This window comes from Macadamia integrifolia, chromosome 12 (genome assembly GCF_013358625.1).
Source record: "Macadamia integrifolia cultivar HAES 741 chromosome 12, SCU_Mint_v3, whole genome shotgun sequence".
Classification (NCBI taxonomy): domain Eukaryota; kingdom Viridiplantae; phylum Streptophyta; class Magnoliopsida; order Proteales; family Proteaceae; genus Macadamia; species Macadamia integrifolia.
This window is the reverse complement of record NC_056568.1, coordinates 5921232-5943971: the sequence shown is the minus strand read 5'-3', so window position 1 is coordinate 5943971 and position 22740 is coordinate 5921232. Positions and strand designations below refer to the sequence as shown.

At 38.4% G+C, this 22740-nt stretch overlaps 2 protein-coding genes across 12 annotated transcripts; one reads left to right on the top strand and one right to left on the bottom strand.

The window, feature by feature from the left end:
* The first annotated feature begins 2043 nt into the window (after positions 1-2043).
* On the top strand, positions 2044-10002 carry LOC122058475 (protein MODIFIER OF SNC1 11-like). 10 transcript variants are annotated; one of them, XM_042621165.1, is made up of 6 exons: positions 2044-2516; positions 8676-8756; positions 8907-9032; positions 9163-9223; positions 9397-9467; positions 9635-10002. In XM_042621165.1, exons 1-5 carry the CDS (start codon positions 2179-2181, stop codon positions 9433-9435), a joined length of 645 nt encoding a protein of 214 aa, XP_042477099.1. In that variant the 5' UTR covers positions 2044-2178; the 3' UTR covers positions 9436-9467; positions 9635-10002. The 10 variants fall into 10 exon arrangements, with proteins under 10 accessions (XP_042477099.1, XP_042477098.1, XP_042477097.1 ...); XM_042621164.1 differs by having other exon boundaries at positions 9629-10002; XM_042621163.1 differs by having other exon boundaries at positions 9543-10002.
* A 1333-nt stretch (positions 10003-11335) lies between these two features.
* LOC122057305 (probable protein phosphatase 2C 38) lies at positions 11336-14528 on the bottom strand. Of its 2 annotated transcripts, none has more exons than XM_042619356.1 (5): positions 14038-14528; positions 13362-13705; positions 12253-12620; positions 11823-12059; positions 11336-11734 (listed from the first exon to the last, which is right to left on the bottom strand). In XM_042619356.1, the coding sequence occupies exons 1-5, from the start codon at positions 14094-14096 to the stop codon at positions 11504-11506; spliced, it is 1239 nt and encodes a 412-aa protein (XP_042475290.1). In that variant the 5' UTR covers positions 14097-14528; the 3' UTR covers positions 11336-11503. The 2 variants fall into 2 exon arrangements, with proteins under 2 accessions (XP_042475290.1, XP_042475291.1); XM_042619357.1 differs by having other exon boundaries at positions 13362-13641; positions 14038-14527.
* Positions 14529-22740: the final 8212 nt, after the last annotated feature.

The following is a 22740-nucleotide window of genomic DNA, read 5'->3' as shown; positions in this document are numbered from 1 at the left end:
AACAAAAAGTGAAAAAAAAAAAAGAAAAAAGAAAAAAACAAGAATTTATGGAACGATAAAAGGTAGTTCTGTCGTTCCAGTTTCGTTCAAAAAGAAAAAAAGACATTTTGAAAACTAAAATTTCTATGACACGAAACGTCGTTACAAAACGCAGCCTAAATCTACAATCTTATTATAGCCAAAGTGAGTGAAAAGAAAAGGTGTTAATTGTGTGTGTGGAGAGGGGTTGGGGGTGGTTCTGATAAACCATATGTGTTAGGAGGATTCACATACGAAAGAAAGAGAAAGGGTTGTTCTAAGTCAAATATATATGATGCTTATGGATTCGGGGTCAATCAATCTAATCATACTTCAATTCAGCCATGAGAGATGCCCTTACTAAGACTACTGCCGGTGAATAAACAAATCAATCTAGCTAAACAGACAACATCGACGAAATAGCCTCAATCATGAACATATATATATATATATATAGAGAGAGAGAGAGAGAGAGAGAGAGAGAGAGAGAGAGAAATGAATTAAGAAAGGAGAGCAGTTAATTATCTGGTTTAATTTGATCTTTACCTGCGCTAAAAGCGAAGAGGGTCACAATCCAATCCCAATAGGGAAAAGAAGTGAAAGAATGAAGCGAGCAGAGCATGGTGCATTAGATTGAGGGAGACTCACACCCTCTCCGGCAGCTACCACCGGAGAAAACCCTTTTGGTGGCTGCCGGACAGGATGCGAGTGTCCTTCAATCCAATGCTTCCGGAGCACAATAGGCAGTCGAAACCCAGTTGCCCGTTCTGAAAGAACGAACACTAGTCACCTTCATTGACGGCATCTCACTGGGTTGGGTTCCAATTTAGATGGACAGAAGAAAACCCAAAACTGAAACCCAAGAAAACTATTCATCCATTTATAACTAGTTTAACAACTTTTATCACAACTTCCCAATAAAACTGAATCTGAAACTGAATCCCATTACTTTCCTAATAAAACCGAATCGAATCCAGTCCAGTGGCAATGACACATCACACCTAGAAGTTTCTGGCCTAATGGGAACTACCAAATCCAAATTAAGAGTCTGTCCATGCCAAGATTCAGATTCTCTCCATTCATGTGGGGTTTAAAATCAAAAGGGCACCTATATTACCTTTCCTACCCCAGGGATCCAACTGTTCTACACTTTCTATAATTGTTACCATCATTTGTTTGCCATGTGGCAAATCTGGTGTGTATGGATAACGGGTCTCCTAAATCAGGGCATAGACACATTTCTATTTGATCAATCAATTACCGGTCCATAGTTTGGCACATAGCAATCATGTTTTCAACATGTTAATTAATTAAATGGGTTGTATGGTTAAATAGACTAATCAGGCTATAAACAATTGGTTGACAATGCTGTTAGTCTATATAGGATTACTATTGAACACCGTTATTGACCGGTAGTAATTGGGCTATGCCCAACACAAGGCCATTTACGAACCAGCCGGTTCTATGTCGTGCTTTAACTGGTCGGGCCAACTGATTGGGCCTGCATTTGACACCCCTATGTAGACCCATTTCACATTTTAAATTTCTCAAGAATGCTGAAAATTAAGTTTAGATTTTCACAGAATTTTAAAAATATTGAAACCTTGTGAAGCAAGGAAGCAAGCCCCTTCGCTCTTTTAACAAATACTGTTACGTTGCACTTCCAAAGTTCGTGTCCATTTCCATCCAAAATTCCAAACCGGATTATGGATCAGACCAAAATGACCGGTTCAGACCAAAACAAATCCCACTAATTATACCCTCTATTGGATCAGTTTGTTTTCCTTAGTTTAAATATTTAAACTATGGGGCATCCCACCTGTGGACCCCACATCCTCTCTCTACAACCAACATCGTGGAGTTATTAACCGATCCATCCGATCATCCAAGCAACATGTAATGAGCCACGTGTCATGATAATCCGGAATCACCATATATATATACAAAGACAGCACATTGATCACAAAGATGCTGATCTAGATTCTAATCTAACGCTACAAAATTCGACTTAACCTGTAATCAAACCCCAAAAGAAAAAGGGAGAGACAGAGAGCGAAAAATCTGTATGAAGGCATTAGCAAAATCCGAAAGCGCTCCTCCGTTGTCTGTAATCCACTCTCGCTAGCTCTGTTCCTGTTTCGACAAGCTCGAGTTTCATCAATGGCGTCGACGGAGATGCAGAAACCCAAGGAAGCAGAACTCTCCGATCCAGTTACTATAAAAGGCCTTGACACAGTTATCCACCAGGCATCGCTTACAGAACGTCTCGATTCATCCGCCAATCCATCTACTCGACCTTCTGATCCTGCAACGGATGTAACGAAGAAGGAAGGAGAAGAATCAACGGAAAGCGCCGCTGTGAGTAGCGAAGATATGACGTGTCCAGGTGCTGCCGACGCTCCAGTGTCTGATCTTCAGAAAAAGATCCGTCGTGCAGAGCGTTTCGGGATGTCCGTTCAGCTCTCCGAAGAAGAAAAGCGGAACTCTCGAGCCGAAAGGTTCATTTCTTTTTTTATTTATTTCCCTGTTATATTTAACTGTGGAGGTTTCTGTGCGGGGGAGGGTTTAGGGTGTTCTATGATATACGTTAGGGTTCTTGCGGTTTCCAGCATAAATTGCGTTATTGCTTACAATTCTGGGTTTTCTTCTGTCCCTATTGAAGCATTAACCTTGTCTCTGTGGCCGTTATAATTTCTTCGGACTAGGTTTGATGTACCATTTCTCTGTGGCCGTAGTAATTTCTTCAGACTGGATTTTGTGTTCTTAGAATTTACAAACTTGCTATTAATGGACTAGAAGAGTCTTGCTTTTACAGTTTCCCAGTACGATCATTCTTGGACATTTAAGTAGGACTATGTTTGTGAGCATTTCACCTACGATTGTGCATTTTTCCACTCCTTATGATGTGCTTTTTGGTCTCTGATCCAAGGCAATAGATTCCAGCGGTTCTACCAGCTTTTGAAATGTCTTGAGTTATTGTGGAACTTATTTGGTTTGCCTCTCCAAGATGCCACATTTACTGTGTTTCTAGAGTGAATCTCATATTTTAAAGTGTAGGTCGATTAATCTGATACAGAACACCAGATTGGTTGCAACTGCACTCTCTTTTGTCAATCATGTAGTGGAATGGTTAGAAGAGATAACAAGGGGGTTTATATGCCTTTGGCTTGGATGGTTGCTTGAAGTCTTTTTTAGTAATTCATTTTGAAACCAGTGCAGTGGATTCCTCTCTCAAGAACTCTGGTCCATTTCCTTTTGTGTATTTTTTTTTTCTTTTGGGGTGGTGGGGGGGATCATGAGAAATTGTTCAGCCAATGAAGAAATGCAGCTTCTTCCACTAGACTTTTCATTGAGGTATTATCAGGACCTTAAAGTCTTGAGGATTTGGACTTTATCGTATTGACAATCTCTAGTACAGATTACAGAATGAGATTATGACTCAACTTGACTAAGCCTTAGCACAAGCACTAGGAGACGCTAATGACTCTTTCACATACTTTTGATAATTGTTGGATTGTTGTAGAGCAAAGTGTTTCTTATTGGACAGGTTTTCTGCCGTCTGTTCTTGTTGGTTGCTAATGGGAAACTTATTGAAATGGTAATCTTTCCATGTCATCTACACCAATATGTGCATGACACTCAATTACTTTGGAAAAAGGTGTACAGTAACATAAACTTGTATTTCCTTGAATTCTTGGCTTAGATGAAAATTTTGGCTTTCTATGAATAAAAAGGATAAATTATTGTATCTTTTATTCCTTCCTATCGTCAATGAGTCCCTTTAAAGTGTTTTTATCTAGGGAAACTGTTACTAGGCTAATGGGTAGGGCTGAAAAACTTGGTTTAGGATTTTATAGTGGGAAGGAAAATAATCGAAGTTTTAATCTTTCCATCCTCCTCTTTTTTATGTAAGTTTCGAGCCTGGAATTTCTTAACTTTGATACATATAGACCTATGCATACGGTTTAAGAGGGGGTTCACAGAGACTACTTTGAAATCTTGCAAGTTAACTGTGGTAACTGGTAAGAGTAGGATGGGAGGTATCAACCTAAATTAATTGAATTTTGAGATGTAGAGGTAGAGTCTTTTGCAATATGTCTCTTAAAAAGAAATGCATATCTGTTGGAGGCAGGATCATTATGTTGAAATCTACTCTGGCGATTGGCTGATCTCCCCGACCTCTGTCCCTTAGTTGTAAGGATTTCGTCACTCATGAAAGAGTTGGAGATCTAAAGGACTAGAAGCTTCCTGTCGGAGCCTAGTGTGACTTAAAAGGCCTATCTGACTAGTTGTGTGTTAGTGCATTTCACGAAGGGAATGGGGTGAACCGGACGGATTGTAGTAAGGAAAACTATAGCATGTTGCATTGGTTTAGATATGGATTTTTAGGTGGCAGGTGAAGCTTCTGTCTAGTCAATTGATTAACCGTAGCTATGATGTAGAAAAGTATCTGTTGGATTCTTCTCAAGTTTGTGAATGTTTACAGAAATGTCATGGGTAGAGGTGATAGGATTCATCCATGGATGAACATGTGTGGTGCCAGACCATTGAGCTGTTGGTAATGGTCTATTTTCGGTAACTAGTTGCAAACCTAAGACCTCTGTGTGGTGTGTCTTTGTGATGAGGGAGTGGCATGTGTGGCTTTAATAATCATGATGAGCTTTGAATCGAAAACCTGACTCATGTTGTGTCTATCCTAAATATCTTCAGCTTCACCAACTATGTGGACTTGTGTGGCTTTTAGAACCTAATAATTTGTGCATGTGGATTTTTTTTTTTTAAGTTCTTCATACTGAATGGTGGAAGTAATGCTTCTTTACCTATAATTCACTCAAAAGTCTTCTTTTTTTTTGGGGGGGGGGGATTGGAGGAAGTTCTACATGTGTTGCTCCAGGGATGTCAAAAGGGTTTTGCCTCTTACTACAAGTTTGTTAAAGCGCAGGGCTGGTAGACTTTTTTTTATTTGGGTTGGTGACCAAGCACTTTGTTGCAGAAGAAAAGATAATATGGTATAGCCTTTTCCTTAATCTGACTGGGTAGCGAATTTCTCAACCACCTTTTTAGTCATAGCAAAGTTCTGAAGATGATGGTGTTTCAACCTGAGCTGGGTGTTGCAAGGAGACATCATTGATATTGATAAATTGAACTACTATCAAAGGTATCTATCTGTGTTGAGGTGGGACAAGTTAAAGGGAATGGTGATTCTGTCTTTTAAGGTTTATGCGATAAACCTATGTTGTTGATTATTGATAAATACACATGATTTCATGTAGTCTCAGATCTAGGGAAATTGGGAAGAGGTACATGTGTCCTATAACTGTAGATTGGAACAGTTTTTTTTTTTTTTTTTGGAAGGATATTGCGGAGAATGCAGTCCGATGTCTAATTGTGGCTTGTTCTCCAAGGAAAGAGGAACATTGCTGGAAGTTATATCAATAAATTTGGGGCAGATATGTGGGGAATTGGTGTAGGTGATGTATGTTGGAGATGTTTTGTAGCTGATACCCAAAGTCCTGAGTTGGGGCCATGAGAGGTGCCTTGACAAGGGATATTGGCAGGGGAGAAGGTTGCCGGAAGAGGTCTAGGTCTGTTTAGTATCTTTTGATAGTACTTTGTGGACTTCGTCTATGTTAACGGTTGTGAAGAAGTATCCTTTTTCTTCTTGGTATGGATCAGGTGTAATTTGATGTAGTTGTTGAGCTTTTCCCTTCATGTGAGGAAATCTAGGTGACCAAGCAATCTATTGCAGAAGAAAAGATAATATGGTATAGCCTTTTCCTTAATCTGACTGGGTAGCGAATTTCTCAACCACCTTTTTAGTCACAGCAAAGTTCTGAAGATGATGGTGTTTCAACCTGAGCTGGGTGTTGCAAGGAGACGTCATTGATATTAATAAATTGAACTACTACCAAAGGTATCTATCTGTGTTGGGGTGGGACAAGTTAAAGGGAATGGTGATTCTGTCTTTTAAGGTTTACTCAATAAACCTATGTTGTTGATTATTGATAAATACACACGATTTCATGCAGTCTCAGATCTAGGGAAATTGGGAAGAGGTACATGTGTCCTATAACTGTAGATTAGAACAGTTTTTTTTGTTGGAAGGATATTGTGGAGAATGCAGTCTGATGACTAATTGTGGCTTGTTCTCCAAGGAAAGAGGAACATTGCTGGAAGTTATATCAATCAATTTGGGGGAGAGGGACAATTATGGAGTAGAAAAATCTCACTGACGTGTGGGGGGTTGGTGTAGGTGATGTATGTCGGAGATGTTTCGTAGTTGATACCCAAAGTCATGAATTGGGGCCATGAGAGGTGCCTTGACAAGGTTATGTATATTTTGATAGGTAGGGAGGGGAGAGGCTCGAACTTGAGATCTCCTAGTGAGCATGGGCTTTGCGCACCACAGCTACACCAACTGCCTTGACAAGGGATATTAGCAGGGGAGAAAGTTTCCAGAAGAGGTCTAGGGCTGTCTAGTATCTTTTGATAGTACTTTGTGGAGTTCGTCTATGTTAATGGTTGTGGAGAAGTATCCTTTTTCTTCTTGGGATGGATAAGGTGTAGTTTGATGTAGTTGTGTTGAGCATTTCTCTTCATGTGAGGGAATCTCGATTTTGTGTTAAGTTTTGCTGCCATTTTTTGGTTCTATTGTTGTTAAATATTCTGATTGACATCATTTCCCTGGTTATGTTGTTTCTTTATTTTCTGTCCAGCAAATAGCCTCTTCTTATTTGAGTGTAACTTCAACCTGAATCAAATATATGTCAATTTTTAGAGAAACAGGCAATAGAATTTTTTTCTTTCCATTTCTTCTGAAAGGCTGGAATCATCTGAGTTCCAGCAGATTGCCTTGCTTGAGGTTTTCCATCTGGTTGGAAGGGAATGACATTGCACAAAACTCAATGGGAACTTTTATAAGCATTATGAACAATGACTGCGTAACTAACCCAGATTCATTTATAATATAGTAGTATAATTTCACCTTATTTTGCAACCAAATTCCTTTGATTTGAATCGGAAAATAAAGATTTTTCAAAAGTTTTATTATCATATTTGGTACGATAATAAGTTAGTTTCAGAATCTTGACTGCAAAAGTTTCTAGTTTCGTTTTTTAATACCTTCATTTCTCTTACTTGCAATCAGACAGGCCGAGTCAACCCAAGGTCCTGGCAGGTGCTAGACTCCCAGCTAACTCTGCTTTTTGCCAGCACTGGGAATCCTTTCATTCTAAATGATCTCTCTCTGACTCTGTATGTTCTAAATATGGGATTTGTTTACTAATGGTGCCAATGTGCCTTCTAATCCATTGGAAAAGAAGATTGGGTCAGAAGTGGACAATTTCCTGCCTGCTTCCATCTTGGGTAGTTACAATTGGAGGCAAAGCCATTTTATTTGTTCCAATTGTTGGGCACCAAGAACATAGTTTTCAAAGCCTCGACTAGGCCCCAAGCCGCTTAAAATGGCAAAGCCTGCTGTACCTGCCTAGTATTTCATGGCTTGACCATTCCTTAGTCACCTTGGGCACTAAGAAGCATCACCTTGGTGGGCACCATTTTTGGTCTTAGTTTCTTATCTAAAAAATAAGAAAAGACATCATGTATGGCCCTATGCTTTTACTGTACACCTTATTGCAGCTTATTATTGTCTTTAAGGGTATTAAATTTGAAAAACAAATATAGCCAAGTCTTAAAATGTGATAATTAGAAAAAGGGAAAAAGAATTACCTGGTCACGTGGTTCCTGCACCCAAACACCTGAGCCTTCGAAATTACCAGCCCGCCACCCATAAAATCAAGAATCCCATCCATATTTATGCTCCAGCACGCACTCTCATTAGCCCCCTGTTGGTGCAAGGGCCACTTGCCCTGGGAAAAATTAACACTTTTTTTAAGAACAAGTTTTCCTAAGGCCACGGTGAATGGAATCCATCCACTTCAGGCCTTTAGATGCGTGTGGGGGGTATTGTGGGGGTATTTTGGGAAGGTACTAAAACCCTATAGGGGTTTGTGAACCCTAGGATGGAGTGATGAACCTCACCGTGGGGTGAAGGAAAACTTTGCCCCTTTTTGTATTTTACATTTTATAATATGTTAAATGATCATTGAGTGATTGGTGAATTTATTTGTCTGCTCTTTAGTTTATATGCACCCTTGACGAATAAGGTGAGGCCTTAGGCCCTTGGCCAGAACCTTGGCACCGTGAAAACTATGACCAACAACATATGAGTTGAATAAGAAATTGAATTAGGTTATGCTTTGCCAAAACTATGGGGTATATCTGTGTATGTTCTTCCTTGAAGGAGCTAAAAGAGCTAGGGGCAGGCCTAAGATGACCATAGTCTTGATCTTGTCCCAAGTATGACCTCGGATAGAGCCTATTGAAGGGCATGATTCCATGTAGCTGACCCGATTTAGCTTAGATTCTCCTAACATGATGGCTGTGCCTATTTCCTCTTACTCTCGTCTTTCTACTCTTACCTTTCTTTTCTCACCTCTTCATTCCCCCCTTTTTACCATTTGGACTTTTTTTTCCCTATTTTGTTTTGTATGGATCCATGTAGCTGACCCCATTAAGTTGGGATAAGTCTTGAGTGTTGTGTTGTTCTTCCTTTTTCTGTTTAAGCTTGTAAAACATGGATTCTATCTTATTGTCAGGTTTGGCACTGCACCTGCCTCACATGGATCAAATGTCTCTCAGAAATCAGAGGAGCAGAAGAGAAAAGCTAGGGCGGAGAGGTATCCATTTTTGCACAGATTTTCTTTCATGACTCACTTGTGTTGCCTGCGTATTGGAGTCATTAATAACCAACAGATCTGTATCTATGCGCAGATTGTTGGTAACCTGCTAGACAGGCTTTGAGCTGTTTTCTTTATGTTGTTTCACAGGTTTGGGCTTCCGTCACAGTTGCTTGCCAATGAGGAGGCGAAGAAGAAAGCTCGTTTAGCTAGATTTGCATCAGTTTCCAAGATGGATAATGCTGAAGAACAGAAAAAGAAGGCAAGAGAAATCAGGTCTGCATTTTGACCTTTATTTTCCTCCTATGTTTGTGCTTTCATTAACTGCAGTTGCTTTTTTGCTAGAATGTATGGCTTGTTTTATGCCTGAGCTTCATATTTGGAGCCGACTTTTGTATTTTCTCAGGTTTTCAGAAACTACATCTGGTGCTTCATCAAAAGTCAATGGGAGGGCCAATTCTGTGCAGGTGAGGCCTTTTTTTTATTGCCTTACTGGGATAACTTGACTGTGTTTAATGATTGGTACATTTGTTATACTGGTCTTTCTGTTGATTGTCACAGACGGCTATTGTGGCTAAGGCCCATGGAGGGACTTAGTGTTGGTGGCTTTATTTAACAGTAAGTTTGTTCTGATATGCAGTTTCACTGGCAATTGGAAGTTCTAAAATTTCCAAATTGATGCGTATATGCATTTCTCTGCTTCAATCTAATGTAGGCCTGTTTTTTTTAAAATTAAATTACTTATAAAGCTGTTATTGAATAATATCAGGCTCTCCCATTTGGCAGATATAATCTTCTGGCATTTTGTACTTTCCCTGATGGCTTCTAAGCCAGTGTTTACTTTTGCATATATGGACTTGCAAATGACTAAGGTTGAGCTCGACTAGTTCTCATACCATGTCTTCTACAAGGATGGAGAAAAATGTTGGCAGCGTGGAACTGTTTTTCTTTACGGTGATGCATTGTAGACGTATTTATGATGTGGGAGCAGGAAAAAAATTCATGGAGACTGTTGGACTGGAGGAATAGATCGGTTCTCGACATGACTGACATTTTGTGTTCTACTCCAATTAATTTTTATTTATTTATTTTTTTTTTGGCAAATATTTTCTATCTTCATTAGAATGATTAAACCTGGGTTCTGAAGTGGCATTCTCTGTGAGAATGAATGGTGGCTATTGTTCTATTGGAGGAAATTGTGCAGATACAGGTTTAAATAGGGAACTTCATGGATTTATCTTTTTAATTTCTGTTATTGTGATTTGGCCTATTAAGTAGAGTTGCCTTTTGGATCTCCCCTCCCACTGTGAAAATCATCTGCAGCCGTTGCACCGGTCTAGTGAGTATCAGGTGGTTGGGAGCCCCTTGGGGCGTGTGTTCGATGCTTTCAGTTGTTCGATGCTTACCGTATCTCACCGCGCACTGCAGAGGATGATTAGGTTAATATCTATTGCTTCTTTTTTAATTTTTTGGTAGAAAGTATCTGTTGCTTCTAGGGTTGCACTTCATGCAAGGATGGATAGGCTTTCTATGGACATCACTCATGATGTAGACTCGGCTTGTTTAAATAATTTTATTTCTTTGGATTTCATACAAAAGGAAAAAATGTATTCACTTTTGAGATAAGAATTATTTCGTGATTACCTCAAGCTATTTCTGAATGACTGACAAAGAAACATTCAATCGTCATGGTATTGTAAAAGTCGAAACTAACCCTCTTTATGCCAATTTGATGGTCATGGTGAGAGGATTCCTTTCCACCATAGGCTAACGGTCCTATTAGCTAAGAATAATCTTTTCCCTGTGATTTCGAGTGCCAAGTTCTGGTAGTTTTCGTCTAGAAATTGCATCGAGTAAATGAGAACTAGACCATTTTTAGTATCCCTTCCAGTTTTATAGAATAATTCTTCTGAGATAGTTTTATTGGGAAAGGTACTCATTAAGTTTCTGATGTATATTATCATCTCCCATGCCAAGCCAATGAACAAATGAAATACTAAGATCCATTTGATGGGGAAAAGAGAGTGTCCGTGAAGAAAAGAGTATCCAGGAAATTCTCTCTTTTTAATTTGTATGTTATTGTCTAACAGTATCTTAAATGATTCCTACAATAATTTGTAGCTTTATCTTAAACAGAACCACTCTGGAAGAGTAAGAACTGAAATAATCCCTTTGAAAAATCAATTTGCGCCAGAAACACAATTCTATACAAAATCACCTGGCAAAGTGAATACCCTCTCCTTAGTCGTCCTTGTGAATTGCATCCTTTTAAATTAACCATTTGGATGGCTCTTGATGCATTTACATACAGTCAAGTTGTTGTCACCCTTACTGTAGTTTTGAGTTGTTTGATTGGTATATCCAGATGCAATTCCCAATTTTCCTTGAAATAAAATCAGTGGCAGTCTCCTTAATATGCCACGAGTTTTAAAGCTGTGCAGTGGCCCACCTGCCTGCTAAAGCAGACAATATTGTGGTAAGAGAGGCCTGCGTGTAGACTATCTGGCGTCTGTGGGGTGTCTCACCCACAGCTATTAATGATGGCCTTTGTTTTTAAGCATTGTGCCGATCCCCAACAATTTTTACACAGATTTTTTCCCCATAGCATTCTCTGCTTAAATCAACCTCTACACAACCTCTACAGTGTCTTTGAGAGAGCTTGAGGTCAGTATACATAAATAATTTTTTGCCTTCTTCCTTGTACAAATAGGGAGAAGGGATCAAAAGAAGATGTAGGACTACTTTGACTAGGAGTTAGCATGTGTGGGCACTGCCCCAGCTCCTCTGATTGAGATAGGAAGAACACCAAATGAGCTCTGGCTAACAAGATCGAGGTCTAAAAATAATACTATAACTGTGATATCATCGTGGAAATGTCTTCTCACCCCTCGATCAATCTTTTTCAGGTCTGAGTACCTCATTTCTCTTTTTCTAGCTGCCTCTTGAAGTGCAGTTGTAACAAGTCTCTGAGCAATCCCCTGCACAAACAAGGAGGTATCAATCAATAATACCAGCAGGCAAAAATACCACTAACGAAACTCATAAAGTAAGCAGTTCTAATCTCACATTTCGTGGATGGTTGTGGACAATGTCAACAGCCTCCTGATTGCTGAGGTGCTCCCATAGACCATCAGAGGCGAATATAAGAAACTGATCTTGAGGGTGGACTTTTCGAACTAATATTGATGGCTCGGCGCTAAGGATTGGTTTGTGGAAAGGTTTGGTCAGTCTAAACCTTGCTAGTAGAGGTTCTCTGTTGAACTCTTCCCTTTTCAGATAGGCATCACCAATGGATCTTGAAACCTGCAAATGATAAAAGTGATTTATCAGACCACTGCTTTCATACAAGATGAATTGTTCTGTGAGGTTTCTGTTGCAAAGAAATGAGATGTCCTCATTAAAAGTGGAATATGGTGCTAAATATGATTGAGCATCAATGCAAAGGAAAGAAAAAAATGGGCAAACTAAAAATGAAATAGGGTGCAAGGAAAATCACCTGTATAATGCCCTTCACACGCCAAACCTTGTGTTTTAAAACCACAATTTGTGAATCATCAGGATGCGACAAGTGCAGTTCCTCCCTCACAGATTCGATACTTGCATTGTGCTCTGTTGACAACTGAATAGCTCTGACCTCTTTGGTGGCTTTCTCTGATCTTCCTAGTACTGCCCGAGAATCTCCAGCATTTGCAATATATAACAATCCATCACATATTATTCCAACCAAACAACACGAACCCACTGATGCAATTTGTGGGCTATTTATCCACTGCTTCTTTACGAACGATAAGAATTCCTCCTCTGTTGCTGAAAATGCTTTGCTGATAACAGCAGCTGACATCCCCTGATGCTCTGATGCGAATTCTGCATCACAAATTATTGTCAAGTCAGAAACCATAGGTTAGCTATCTCTATTGACTGAACATTCAAAGAAGAAAAATTTCTACGCAAGAACATCAAAGATTTAACCAGAAGGTGCACAGAATTGGAGTAAGGATTCATGCGTCAAAGTTAATTCTTTCCTAGATTACTTAGACAAATGGGGCAGGGGGTCCCGCGGGGGGGGGGGGGAGGGGGGAGAGCAAAATGACCTGCCAGCTCCCCATGAAATGGAAAATGACACTCTGTTGATGCTCCCTCGTGCACACATAGAGGAGCCGCACTCCGCCACAGAAAACACTTCCCCTTAATATAAATCTTAAAGTTTAGTTATTCCTTTTCAAAACCTAAAGTTGCTACTCCTGTCCAAGTAACTGAATTCCCTCCAGGAAATGATCCTGGTGAAATTATTTGTAGTAAGATAAATTTGATTGTGGTACTCCTCATTTGTCCAACAATATTTCTTGATTTGGTCTAGAGTCCACATTTTCTCAGAGTAAATTTATCATCAAGCTGACCAGCTGCCGAAGATTGGGTTCTAACATGAAAGAACTAGAATTTGTAGTGTTATGAATTTCTGTTCAATTAGGAACAAAGATATGAAAGTAGTTAACAATTGATATGATTAATATGGTGGGTAATTCAGTAGATAGAGCAAAAAGATAGACAAGATTGAAAATTCCACAACTAATTCATGATGGCATCTAACTGAGATGAAGAACATACTCTTGAGATTGTGAAAGAGGTGATCATTTATGAACCGAGAAGCCTCTGGACCTCCATGACCATCATAAATCCCAACGAACGTTCCTTGTGGACCTGTACTGAGTGAACTCAATGGCCCTGATTCAAGTTGACTCTGATCCTCCAACAAATTGTTGGCTTGAATTACTGCCATTGAGAATTCACCATTAACATGGTGCCCTGAATCCTTGTACCACAATAACCCGTCTGTCCGGCCACCTCCATCTTCGCTTTTACTAGAATCGTAGCCATCCCCGGAAGGCTTCCAACAGAGTGTAATGATGTTCATTAATCCAGATGATACAGATGATACCATTACCTCACATCTTTCATCCGAACCACCCAGAAATTGAAAAGTTCGTCAATTCAATATCAAACTCAATTCCAGCTTTTGATTTGGTTCCAAACTCACCACCCAATTTCGACCCATACCCAATTTCAATCCAACTTTCCGGCTAGATTCGAAACCCAAACCAAAACTTTCTGAAACTAAATACCCACAAGCACAGCAGAACCCAGACACCATTAACACGTCTAGATCTCCCAGAATAATGGATTGGGTATGGGCAGAAACCATAATTGATGAGTCTGGAACATGAAAAGCAAAGAATTTTAAATACGATTTCAAAGAGTTTAGAGGGATATTAGTGTGACATACCTTGAATCTGGTTGTTGGGATTTTGACAGCCCATGTGTTTCATCTTCTACCGGCAGCATTAGCTGGAAAATCCCATCTAGATTTCTCGCGTCAGCCTCTGATCAGAGCGATCGGGAGCAGATAAGGAGAAGGAAGTGAGATTTAGAAATTTTCCTCTGAAAATCTTGAGATTGTTGTGTTGCTGATAGAGAGCGAAGATATCAGAAACAAATAGCAGAGAGAAACGGCCACTGTGTTCTTCTTAATTTTCTTCCTTGTAGAGCGGCCACGAGCTATGCTTACCCTCTTTTCCTTAACTCTCTCTCCTTTGATCTGTCGTCAGTTGGTTTTCAAATTCAATGGGTCGATGTTTTGACCTTCACGAAAAATAACCCACTTTTCTAGGCTGCTTTTCTGCTCCTCTCCTAAATCTTAATTCTTGTTTTCTGGTTTTGAAGTGTAGCCTTACCAAATTGCACTATAGAGAGAGCGAGAGAGAGAGAGAGAGAGCCATGTCCCAGGGGCCAGGTGGATGTCTGGTTGAGGAGAGACACAGAAGAAAATGTTATCCAAATTTGAGCTCAAAACGTATATAATCTTTGATGAAATTGATTAACCATTACCCTTGTGAGGTTGCTCAATTATAAATGAGCCACAATATGACACTATTCCTCATGTAGAGACATGGGGTGGGTGAGTTTTCTTCCTCATGTGATAGAAATTGGCATGGCCAAGTGTGTTTATTCTATTTTGTTTTATTTAATTTTATTTAATTTAATTTAATTTTATTTATTTGTCTACCGATCTAAGATGTTATTAGAAAGGGGTACCTTAAGGCACAAATTGTGGAAAGGAGAGTTGAGCCATGACCTCCCTTCTTGAGAGCATGCACTCTAACACCGACCAACTACGTTAACAGCTGTCTTTAGCATGGGCAAATTATCATACTTGTATTTTGTGAAAAAGATAAAAGCTATGTTCTTCTTTTCTTTGCTGCACGAAATTCATGATTTGCGAACTCAACTTGGTTGGGCATCTTCGGCATGCACCGACCTACAGGGTTGGATAATACCGCCACCTAATCTATATTCGTAAAAGGAAGACAAGAAAACTAAAATTGGTCATAAAAAAGATTTGATTTTTATTTATTTCTTTCTTTCTTTGTTGTAATCGTTCCACATCATGATTGTGTAATGTATTCGAACTTTTACAAAGTAAAATAAATTTAATGCAAAGGACCAACAGATTGTTCACATGGAATAGAATTTTCCATGCCAAGATAATGGAAGCACGAAAAGGGGCACTTCACGGTTCGTATACAGGGACTCATATGTCAAGGGAGAAAGTTTGAGTGGGCATGATATTGAGTGGGTAAGCTTCATTTTCTCTAAAATTTGATCATTAAATTTAAAATAATTTAGAATTAGTTACACAATTGTGTTAGATAGTGATTATAAAAGTTTTCATTTTTAGTCTAATTTAATTTGATTTCTTTTCATCCTCTTTTATTGCCCTTACAACTAGACAATGCATTAATCTTCATGCTTGAGCTTGATAGCAACTGAGAACAAAATAATTTCATCTTAAGGTTGATGCTTCCAAAATAGACTTGGTTACCAATCACTGTTTAGGTGAGTTGAGAGCAGAGCTGGTTTGTCAGGGTGGTGGGAGCCCTGAAATAGATGAAAAGTAGAAATTAAAGTTAATTCAATTATTCTTAACTTTATGTAACTATTTATATTGTTGATTCATACTTTATTGATAGATGAAAATTAGTCTTGATATTAATCATGTACTAAACCTAAATAAAGCTATTTCAACAAACTTTGATAAGAAAAAAATGTTTATTAGTGATATAAAACAAAAGGATTTTTTGGGAACACAAGGTTAGATTTCAAGTTTAAGCTATCTATATTCATTTTTTGAAGTGCAATTGGCAAATACTTATATAAAGAAGATAGATACTAATGCTCCATGCACTAAATGAGTGTGGCAGCTATGCATGAATCATGCATGGTTGAGAATGTGATCCAGACCACTTTACAATAAGCCCCTCCATTATAAGCTGACAGGTTAATCCAACTCATTATAGCCCATACGAAGAAAATGATTAATATTTCATTCTTGGTGTGCCTAACAAGCAACACAAAGGCCATAGAAGGTGTTATTATGGATAAGGAATTTATACGTGGCTCGCATGTAATAGCATCTTTTACATCAAGTCAATGAGTGCACGAGAGAAGATGCCTTACAATTCTCGTAAAGGAAGTCTCACATAGTCTAAGAGGAAAGAGAGTGTCAGGTTGAGTCTCTCTAATTTAACCTTTATCTAACCTTCCAAAATACCATTTACACTTCCATTATTACATGGGATGATGGAAAACTTCCTCCACTTGCCATCTCTCTTTTCTATCATGGAGGATGGGGAGGTATAAAAAGCCTAACCCTAAACGTAGAAAGCCAATCCATATAATCAATTGGAAGCCTAAAAAAACTATTCAAATCCCCAAAACCTATTATCGATTCATAATTTTTTTGGGTACGTAGAAATTATCGATTCATAATTGTGTCAGTTAATAAAGGGTTTTTATAAATTTTATAGGAAATAGAATCTCATGTCGATAGTGTGGGAATCATTTCTCACATCTATGTAGAATCCCCATTGACACTCTCTCTTCCTTGATTAAGTAGTTTTCCTGTTTCTAAAATTGTTTCCAATACCTTGATTGGTGTGGTTTGAAAGATTCCTTTAACTTTTGGTAAGAGTTATGGAGGCTTTTGAGCAATGCAGAAGAAAGAATGACTTCTCTTGAGTGTGAGAAAATGTAAGATAAAGGAAGAATAAGATGGCTTTTGAGTTTGCCTATGCATTGCCTTATATCGGCATCAGTATGGGAGGGGATAATATTAGCTGTGCTCTTATCGGGTAAGACCCCTCTGCACATAAAGCAAATAGGTCTCAGCAAATATGGTGAGAATGCTTGTGGTGTTTATTCCGCCTACTCAGATGGGAGTTCATCCATTGATACATGGAAACTAGAGAGAGTCAAGACACATGCCCTGGCCCTACCTGTGGGGCCGTGCACCTTCATCCTTGTATAATATACTAATTTTTATTTTTTAATTGGTTAAAGTATTATGTACCATCATCAACGTCATCATCATTGTCATCGTCATTATCTTCATCTTTGTCTTTTTTTCTTTGTTGGGATCCTCCCCATGTAAAGCAGCTGGACCTGGTATCATAAAAAGCCACGCAATCTCTTTTAACGCGGTTCCGCTCCCCTCTATCACATCTTCATAAGAGACATTTCTCAAATACGTAACCGATTTAGGTATGTTCTGCATTTTCTGTTTTTTCCGCAACGATGAGGAGAGAGGAGAAGAAAGAGGGTGAGATTGGAAAAAATTAAGGAAAAAGAAGTCTAGGAAGCAGTGGGCCTTCCTAGACTTATGGAGTCATCTCTTTTTGACAATTTTTTTTTTCTTAGGTGAAAAAAAAGATAAGAGAGAAGGTGCACGCTCGTGACTCATGAGTTGCTGTCAGTTTTCCACGGTAAATTAAGTTGGCTTTTGTTCTTGCAACTGATTGATTTATTAAGTGTGATTATATTTTGGACACACTCACACACTTGTTGTGTGCCTCTATTATCTCACACATAGGTGGAGGATTTCTTGTTTTGTTTTTGTACATGTTTTTTTTTTTAGGGTAATTTATAATGTCACCCCTTGGAGAATGCCAATATTAGAGGGACACCCCTCTGTATGTTTCACCAAATTAGATTCAGACCCCTTGTCGTCAGTCAGTGTAATAGAATATACCAAGAATGCTGACATCAACAGTTTATTTTTTTTCTAAATACCATTTTACCCCTATAAATAAGGGAGTACCGAAATTACCCTTAAAAGTTTTAGTCCCCAAATCGATTGAAGAAAAAAAACCTAACACACTATTCACTTCATAACTCACTGAGTTGGAGAAGAAGAACGTCGAAGAAGAAGATCATCAAATTCCAAGATCTTTATGGGTTCACTGTGGAAGGGAATGTCGACGATTTGAACGTTTTGAACGAGGTGAGAGAGAAGGTGAAGTAGCAGGGCCGTGTGTGGTGGGCTTTGGAGGCAAGCAAAGGCGCAAATTGGTATCTGCAACCTCATATTTCTTCCAACAGCTTATCAGGAAGGGAATTCCACCTTTTCTACATCCTAAGGTTTGGTTTTCATTGTTTGGGGCGGCCAAAAAATGGTCAACTATACCTGAGAGCTAAAATGAAGACTTGATCAATGCCGTCGAGTGGAAAGCCACACCTGCTACACGGCAGATCGATCATGTAAGTAATTGGCTTTCTATTTTATTGCAATTGTAAGCCATTGGGAGAGTCTTATTCGTAGGTCTTGATTGATATTTTCTGATTTTACAATCTCTATTTCCTTTTATTTTTGACATTTAATTTTGTGTGATCTCTACAACTTGTGTATTCGTCTTTCTTTCGAGGGACGGGTAAAACCCATTTGCAGTTGGGAATGGGAGATAAGGCACATTTGAAACAATTACTTTTCTGTCCATTTTGAAGCCAATTTTGTAATCCTTGAGGACGACTGACTGCTTTTAGATTTGCAGGTAGGGAAGGAAGGAAGGAGGGAAAATGATAAAAGAGATAAGGGTGAATCGAGGGTATTTTTGGTATAATATAATAATGATGTTTTACTCATAAGGGCTAAAGTGTCATTTCACAGCATTAGTTAACAGAGACTGACGGCAGGGGGTCCAAATCTAATTTGGTGAAAGAGAGGGGGTGTCCCTATAATATTGACATTCTCTAGGGGGTGGCGTTGTAAATTGCCTTCTTTTTTTTTTAACACTCTATTAAGTTCTTTACTTATCATGAAAATCTTTCTTATGGCTTTAGGTATTGATATTGGATCGGGTGATCATGATTGATATCAATACAACAAATTAATGGTATATATCAAATAAAAAAAGATTATATTTTTAGAATTTTCCCCGATTCAATTCAATCCTTATCGATATCGATCGTATGGTATTGTATCAATATCAATAACGACCAACATCAGGCACTAAAATCCTATTCTCTCTCTCTCTCTCTCCTTTTGTGAAAATTGTAGATAAAAGAGATGAAATGGATAATATATTTGTAGAACATTACAAGGAGGGGGAGAGGAAACAAAAGCAAACCAGATCCTAGCTAAACTATTTGTAGCAAGGATACTTACAAGTTACCATTTTTTCTTAATACTACTTTTATTTTAGCAATGCTTTTCTTACTATTACATTCTAAGGAATTGTCCAAGGGAATTTTACTCATGCACATATATATGATCAGTGTATTCTCTAGATGTTCAACCACTTTTTCACATAGCACAATTAAATGGACCATTAATAAATTTCAAAGTAGACATGCAATTGAAGTTCGAGAAGGTAACTTGCTACATGAAGGGTAGAGCTGAATGGGTACATGTTATAGAGCATGCTCCTTCCATCTCATCAGTTTAGGTTTTTCATTATTTTTATATTCTTTTAAAAATTTAAGACTATTAATGAAATCAATACATAAGAAGCTTCGACTGAGGAAAATTTACAAGATGGTGGTTGGCCAAAGAGGCAAAGAGTGGGTTGGAAGGGGATCCTAGCCAGTATACCAGTGCATATATAGCACATATAATGGCTGGTTACATCTGGACATGTATCATAAATGTTGTCTAATCATCAAATGCGTGCTAGAGAAGATTCGAGTACCGGAGTGAGATAGCTTTCTTAACAGTCACAAGCCAATAAATCTTATCGTCCAATCAAACGAAGCAAACCATTCAAACCCAAATCACAGTCCAACAATGCGAGGTGATGGCCATAGAAGTAACCATCAACCTTGTGAAAGCATTGCATCTCGAATGACCTTAGCCTCTATTGAGGAAGCCAAAAATCCAAGGCAGGCTTCAAAGTCATAACACATTAAAGTATTCTTGTAGTTTTCCACAACTTTGAATATGACTTTTAATCATATGCATAAAGGTTCTATAATTCCCCAAATCCAGCCTGAGATGTCTTTGTACGGATAAAATGTTTGGATGCTTGGAACAATTCCAGAGTCCATTCAAACAGATTCAAATTCAACATCTTGATAAAACCTTTAGATGCTTGGAACAATTCCAGAGTCCATTCAAACAGATTCAAATTCAACATCTTGATAAAACCTTTAGATGCTTGGAACAATTCCAGAGTCCATTCAAACAGATTCAAATTCAACATCTTATTAGAATCAGAAGCAATGTAGAAACGCAATCCTAAATTGATGCAGAAGATAATGGAAAAACAACAAGTAATGCATACAAATTTTTGAGGTTCGGCAAAATTACCTACGTTCTCGGTGAGATGAGATCCTGTTTCACTATCAATGGAAAATAGGATTACAATGCTCATCCTCACACCTCTCAGTATTGTTTTTATTACAGATAAAGAAACCCTCATTACAAGTATATAATGAAAAAACCCTAATCCAAAAAGTACAAAACTGCCCTCAACTAAAAAATCAAGCCGGTGGTTGCGCCCTCTAAACCCCCACTCCGCTATGCAGGGGATCTCTTGCCCCCTTGCAACCCCCACGGCCCGTTAATCGGTTAGTGAGATCGCCGTCCTACCTGTCGAGGCGCTTGCACCAGTACTCCCTGGATTAAAATGTGACAGAATACAAGACATTGTACACCAACAAAGCAATTGACGAATCCTCATACATATCATCGACATAGGAAATAAAGCCAAGGAGTGAAAAGCAGTCAAATTGTCGTACATACTAGTGACATAGCCTTCCAAGCCAGGTATCAGCAACATTGTGCTATTTTGTGAACTTCACCATTATGAGAGATTTTAGTTCTTGAGTATCGGATTGGTATCAATATTTGTTAATACTGATATGATACCAATCTCGAATCAGTCCATATCGATCTACATTGACCAATTTTATCCTTATTTTATTATTATTATTATTATTATTATTATTATTGGTAATCCCTATTTTTCTATTATTGATATCATACGACTGGTAGAATCAATTCAATATCAATACCTAAGACCATGATAATGAGTGTTATCAGCTTCAAATGGTTGATTACGTTCCACCTCTTGACCATTTCCTCTCACTCGCTGTCGTTAACTTATCCAACCAACAAGTCACTAAATATTGGATTGATCACACCATATGATACCCGAGAGGTCACTTTGGTAGTACAGTCGTGATTCGTGTGGTCCATTTATATATATGGTCTCCTTTCTCCCATTATCTTTTACAAGAAAAAGACCTTTAGCAGTTGCAGTTTGGTTCAGCTTAGTGACGCAAATACAGATCTTGCGTTTGCTCAAGATTTGTCCAACCCATGGATTTAGGGGATGGTATTGATATCGATATAATTGGATTAGATCGGAATGGTGGGGATTGATCAATTGTGTCTCTGCTTTTCTTAAAAAGTACCAATTTTTTATTGATAATCAATCCGGATCGATCAGGGATTGGAGATCAGTCTCAGTTGATAACGATCTGATACGATTTACAAGACCGATACTTGAAACCATGGCCCAACCACATGGACGTATTGGCATTGAATTGCAGGTTCCAACTAGAGATGATATCGATACTTGATTGATTCAAATCTATTATTTCTATTGTCTCAAGGATAAAATAATTTTAAAAAAAATTAATTTTTTTGAAAGAGCAAGGACAAAATACTCATCAATCTGATCCAATTTGATCTGGATCAGTATCAGTATCAGTATCTGCCAATCCGACACCGACACCTAGATCCATGGTCTTCGGGGGTTTACAAATCAGGATCGAATCAAATCAGTAAAATCAGTCAATTTGGAATGGAATCGATTGATTCCCGATCCTATTTCAATTCTATTTGATCAGAGCAACTGATTTAGATAGAGGGTCAGATAAGAAATGAGTGCGAATCAAGTTCTCGTACAGGATTGACGCACACGCATGACATCAATCCAAGAAAACTCTATCATGGATTCTATTTGTATGAATCAGACCGTACAAAAAATATTTCCCATAGGTAAACTGCTCCACACTCATTAGGAGTTGGTACTTGCCACACTTTGTGTTCTCGAACACCAAGTAGCCATTCCCTATGAATCATGTGGCCCAATGTGGTGAGGTAGGTGGATAAGGATGGACAACACACAAAGGCCTACCTAATTAGTGTTGGTGTTTAAGGAATTGAGGAAAACCATTTTGTTTTTACATTTTTGGTAAATGGAAAACCATTTTGGTTGGTCGGGTAGACTATTCTTATTATGTTGTTTGCCGACTTATACCTAATTAATGTTGGTGTTTAATTAAGGAATTAAGGAAAACCATTTTGTTTCTACATTATTGGTAAAAGGAAAACCATTTCGGTTGGCCGGGTAGACTATCTTTATTATGTTGTTTGCCGACTTATACCTAATTAATGTTGGTGTCTAAGGAATTAAGGAAAACAATTTTCCTTTTACGAAGAAAGTCATCTTTATTATATTGTTTGCCGACTTAACGAAGAAAGTCACAAATCACAACATCCAGAACTTTCCAGATCTGTTTTAAAGATATCAATCTCTTCGGGTCAGGAAAGAAACATATGTTTTCAATGCACGTGCAATCTCATAGGATAGGAAATTGGATTTACATGGGTGTATTGTGTCCATGCTTTATATCCACAATATACATC

Bases quoted from the DNA above. Each gene is read 5' to 3' on its own strand.
- LOC122058475 (XM_042621165.1), top strand. From the start codon at position 2,179: ATGGCGTCGACGGAGATGCAGAAACCCAAGGAAGCAGAACTCTCCGAT. The intron at 2,517-8,675 runs GTTCATTTCTTT...TCTTATTGTCAG, and splicing joins CGGAACTCTCGAGCCGAAAG to GTTTGGCACTGCACCTGCCT. The intron at 9,224-9,396 runs GTGAGGCCTTTT...TCTGATATGCAG, and splicing joins GGAGGGCCAATTCTGTGCAG to TTTCACTGGCAATTGGAAGT.
- LOC122057305 (XM_042619356.1), bottom strand. From the start codon at position 14,096: ATGCTGCCGGTAGAAGATGAAACACATGGGCTGTCAAAATCCCAACAA. The intron at 13,706-14,037 runs GTATGTCACACT...TTCGGATGAAAG, and splicing joins TCCCAACAACCAGATTCAAG to ATGTGAGGTAATGGTATCAT. The intron at 12,060-12,252 runs GTGATTTTCCTT...TATCATTTGCAG, and splicing joins GTGTGAAGGGCATTATACAG to GTTTCAAGATCCATTGGTGA.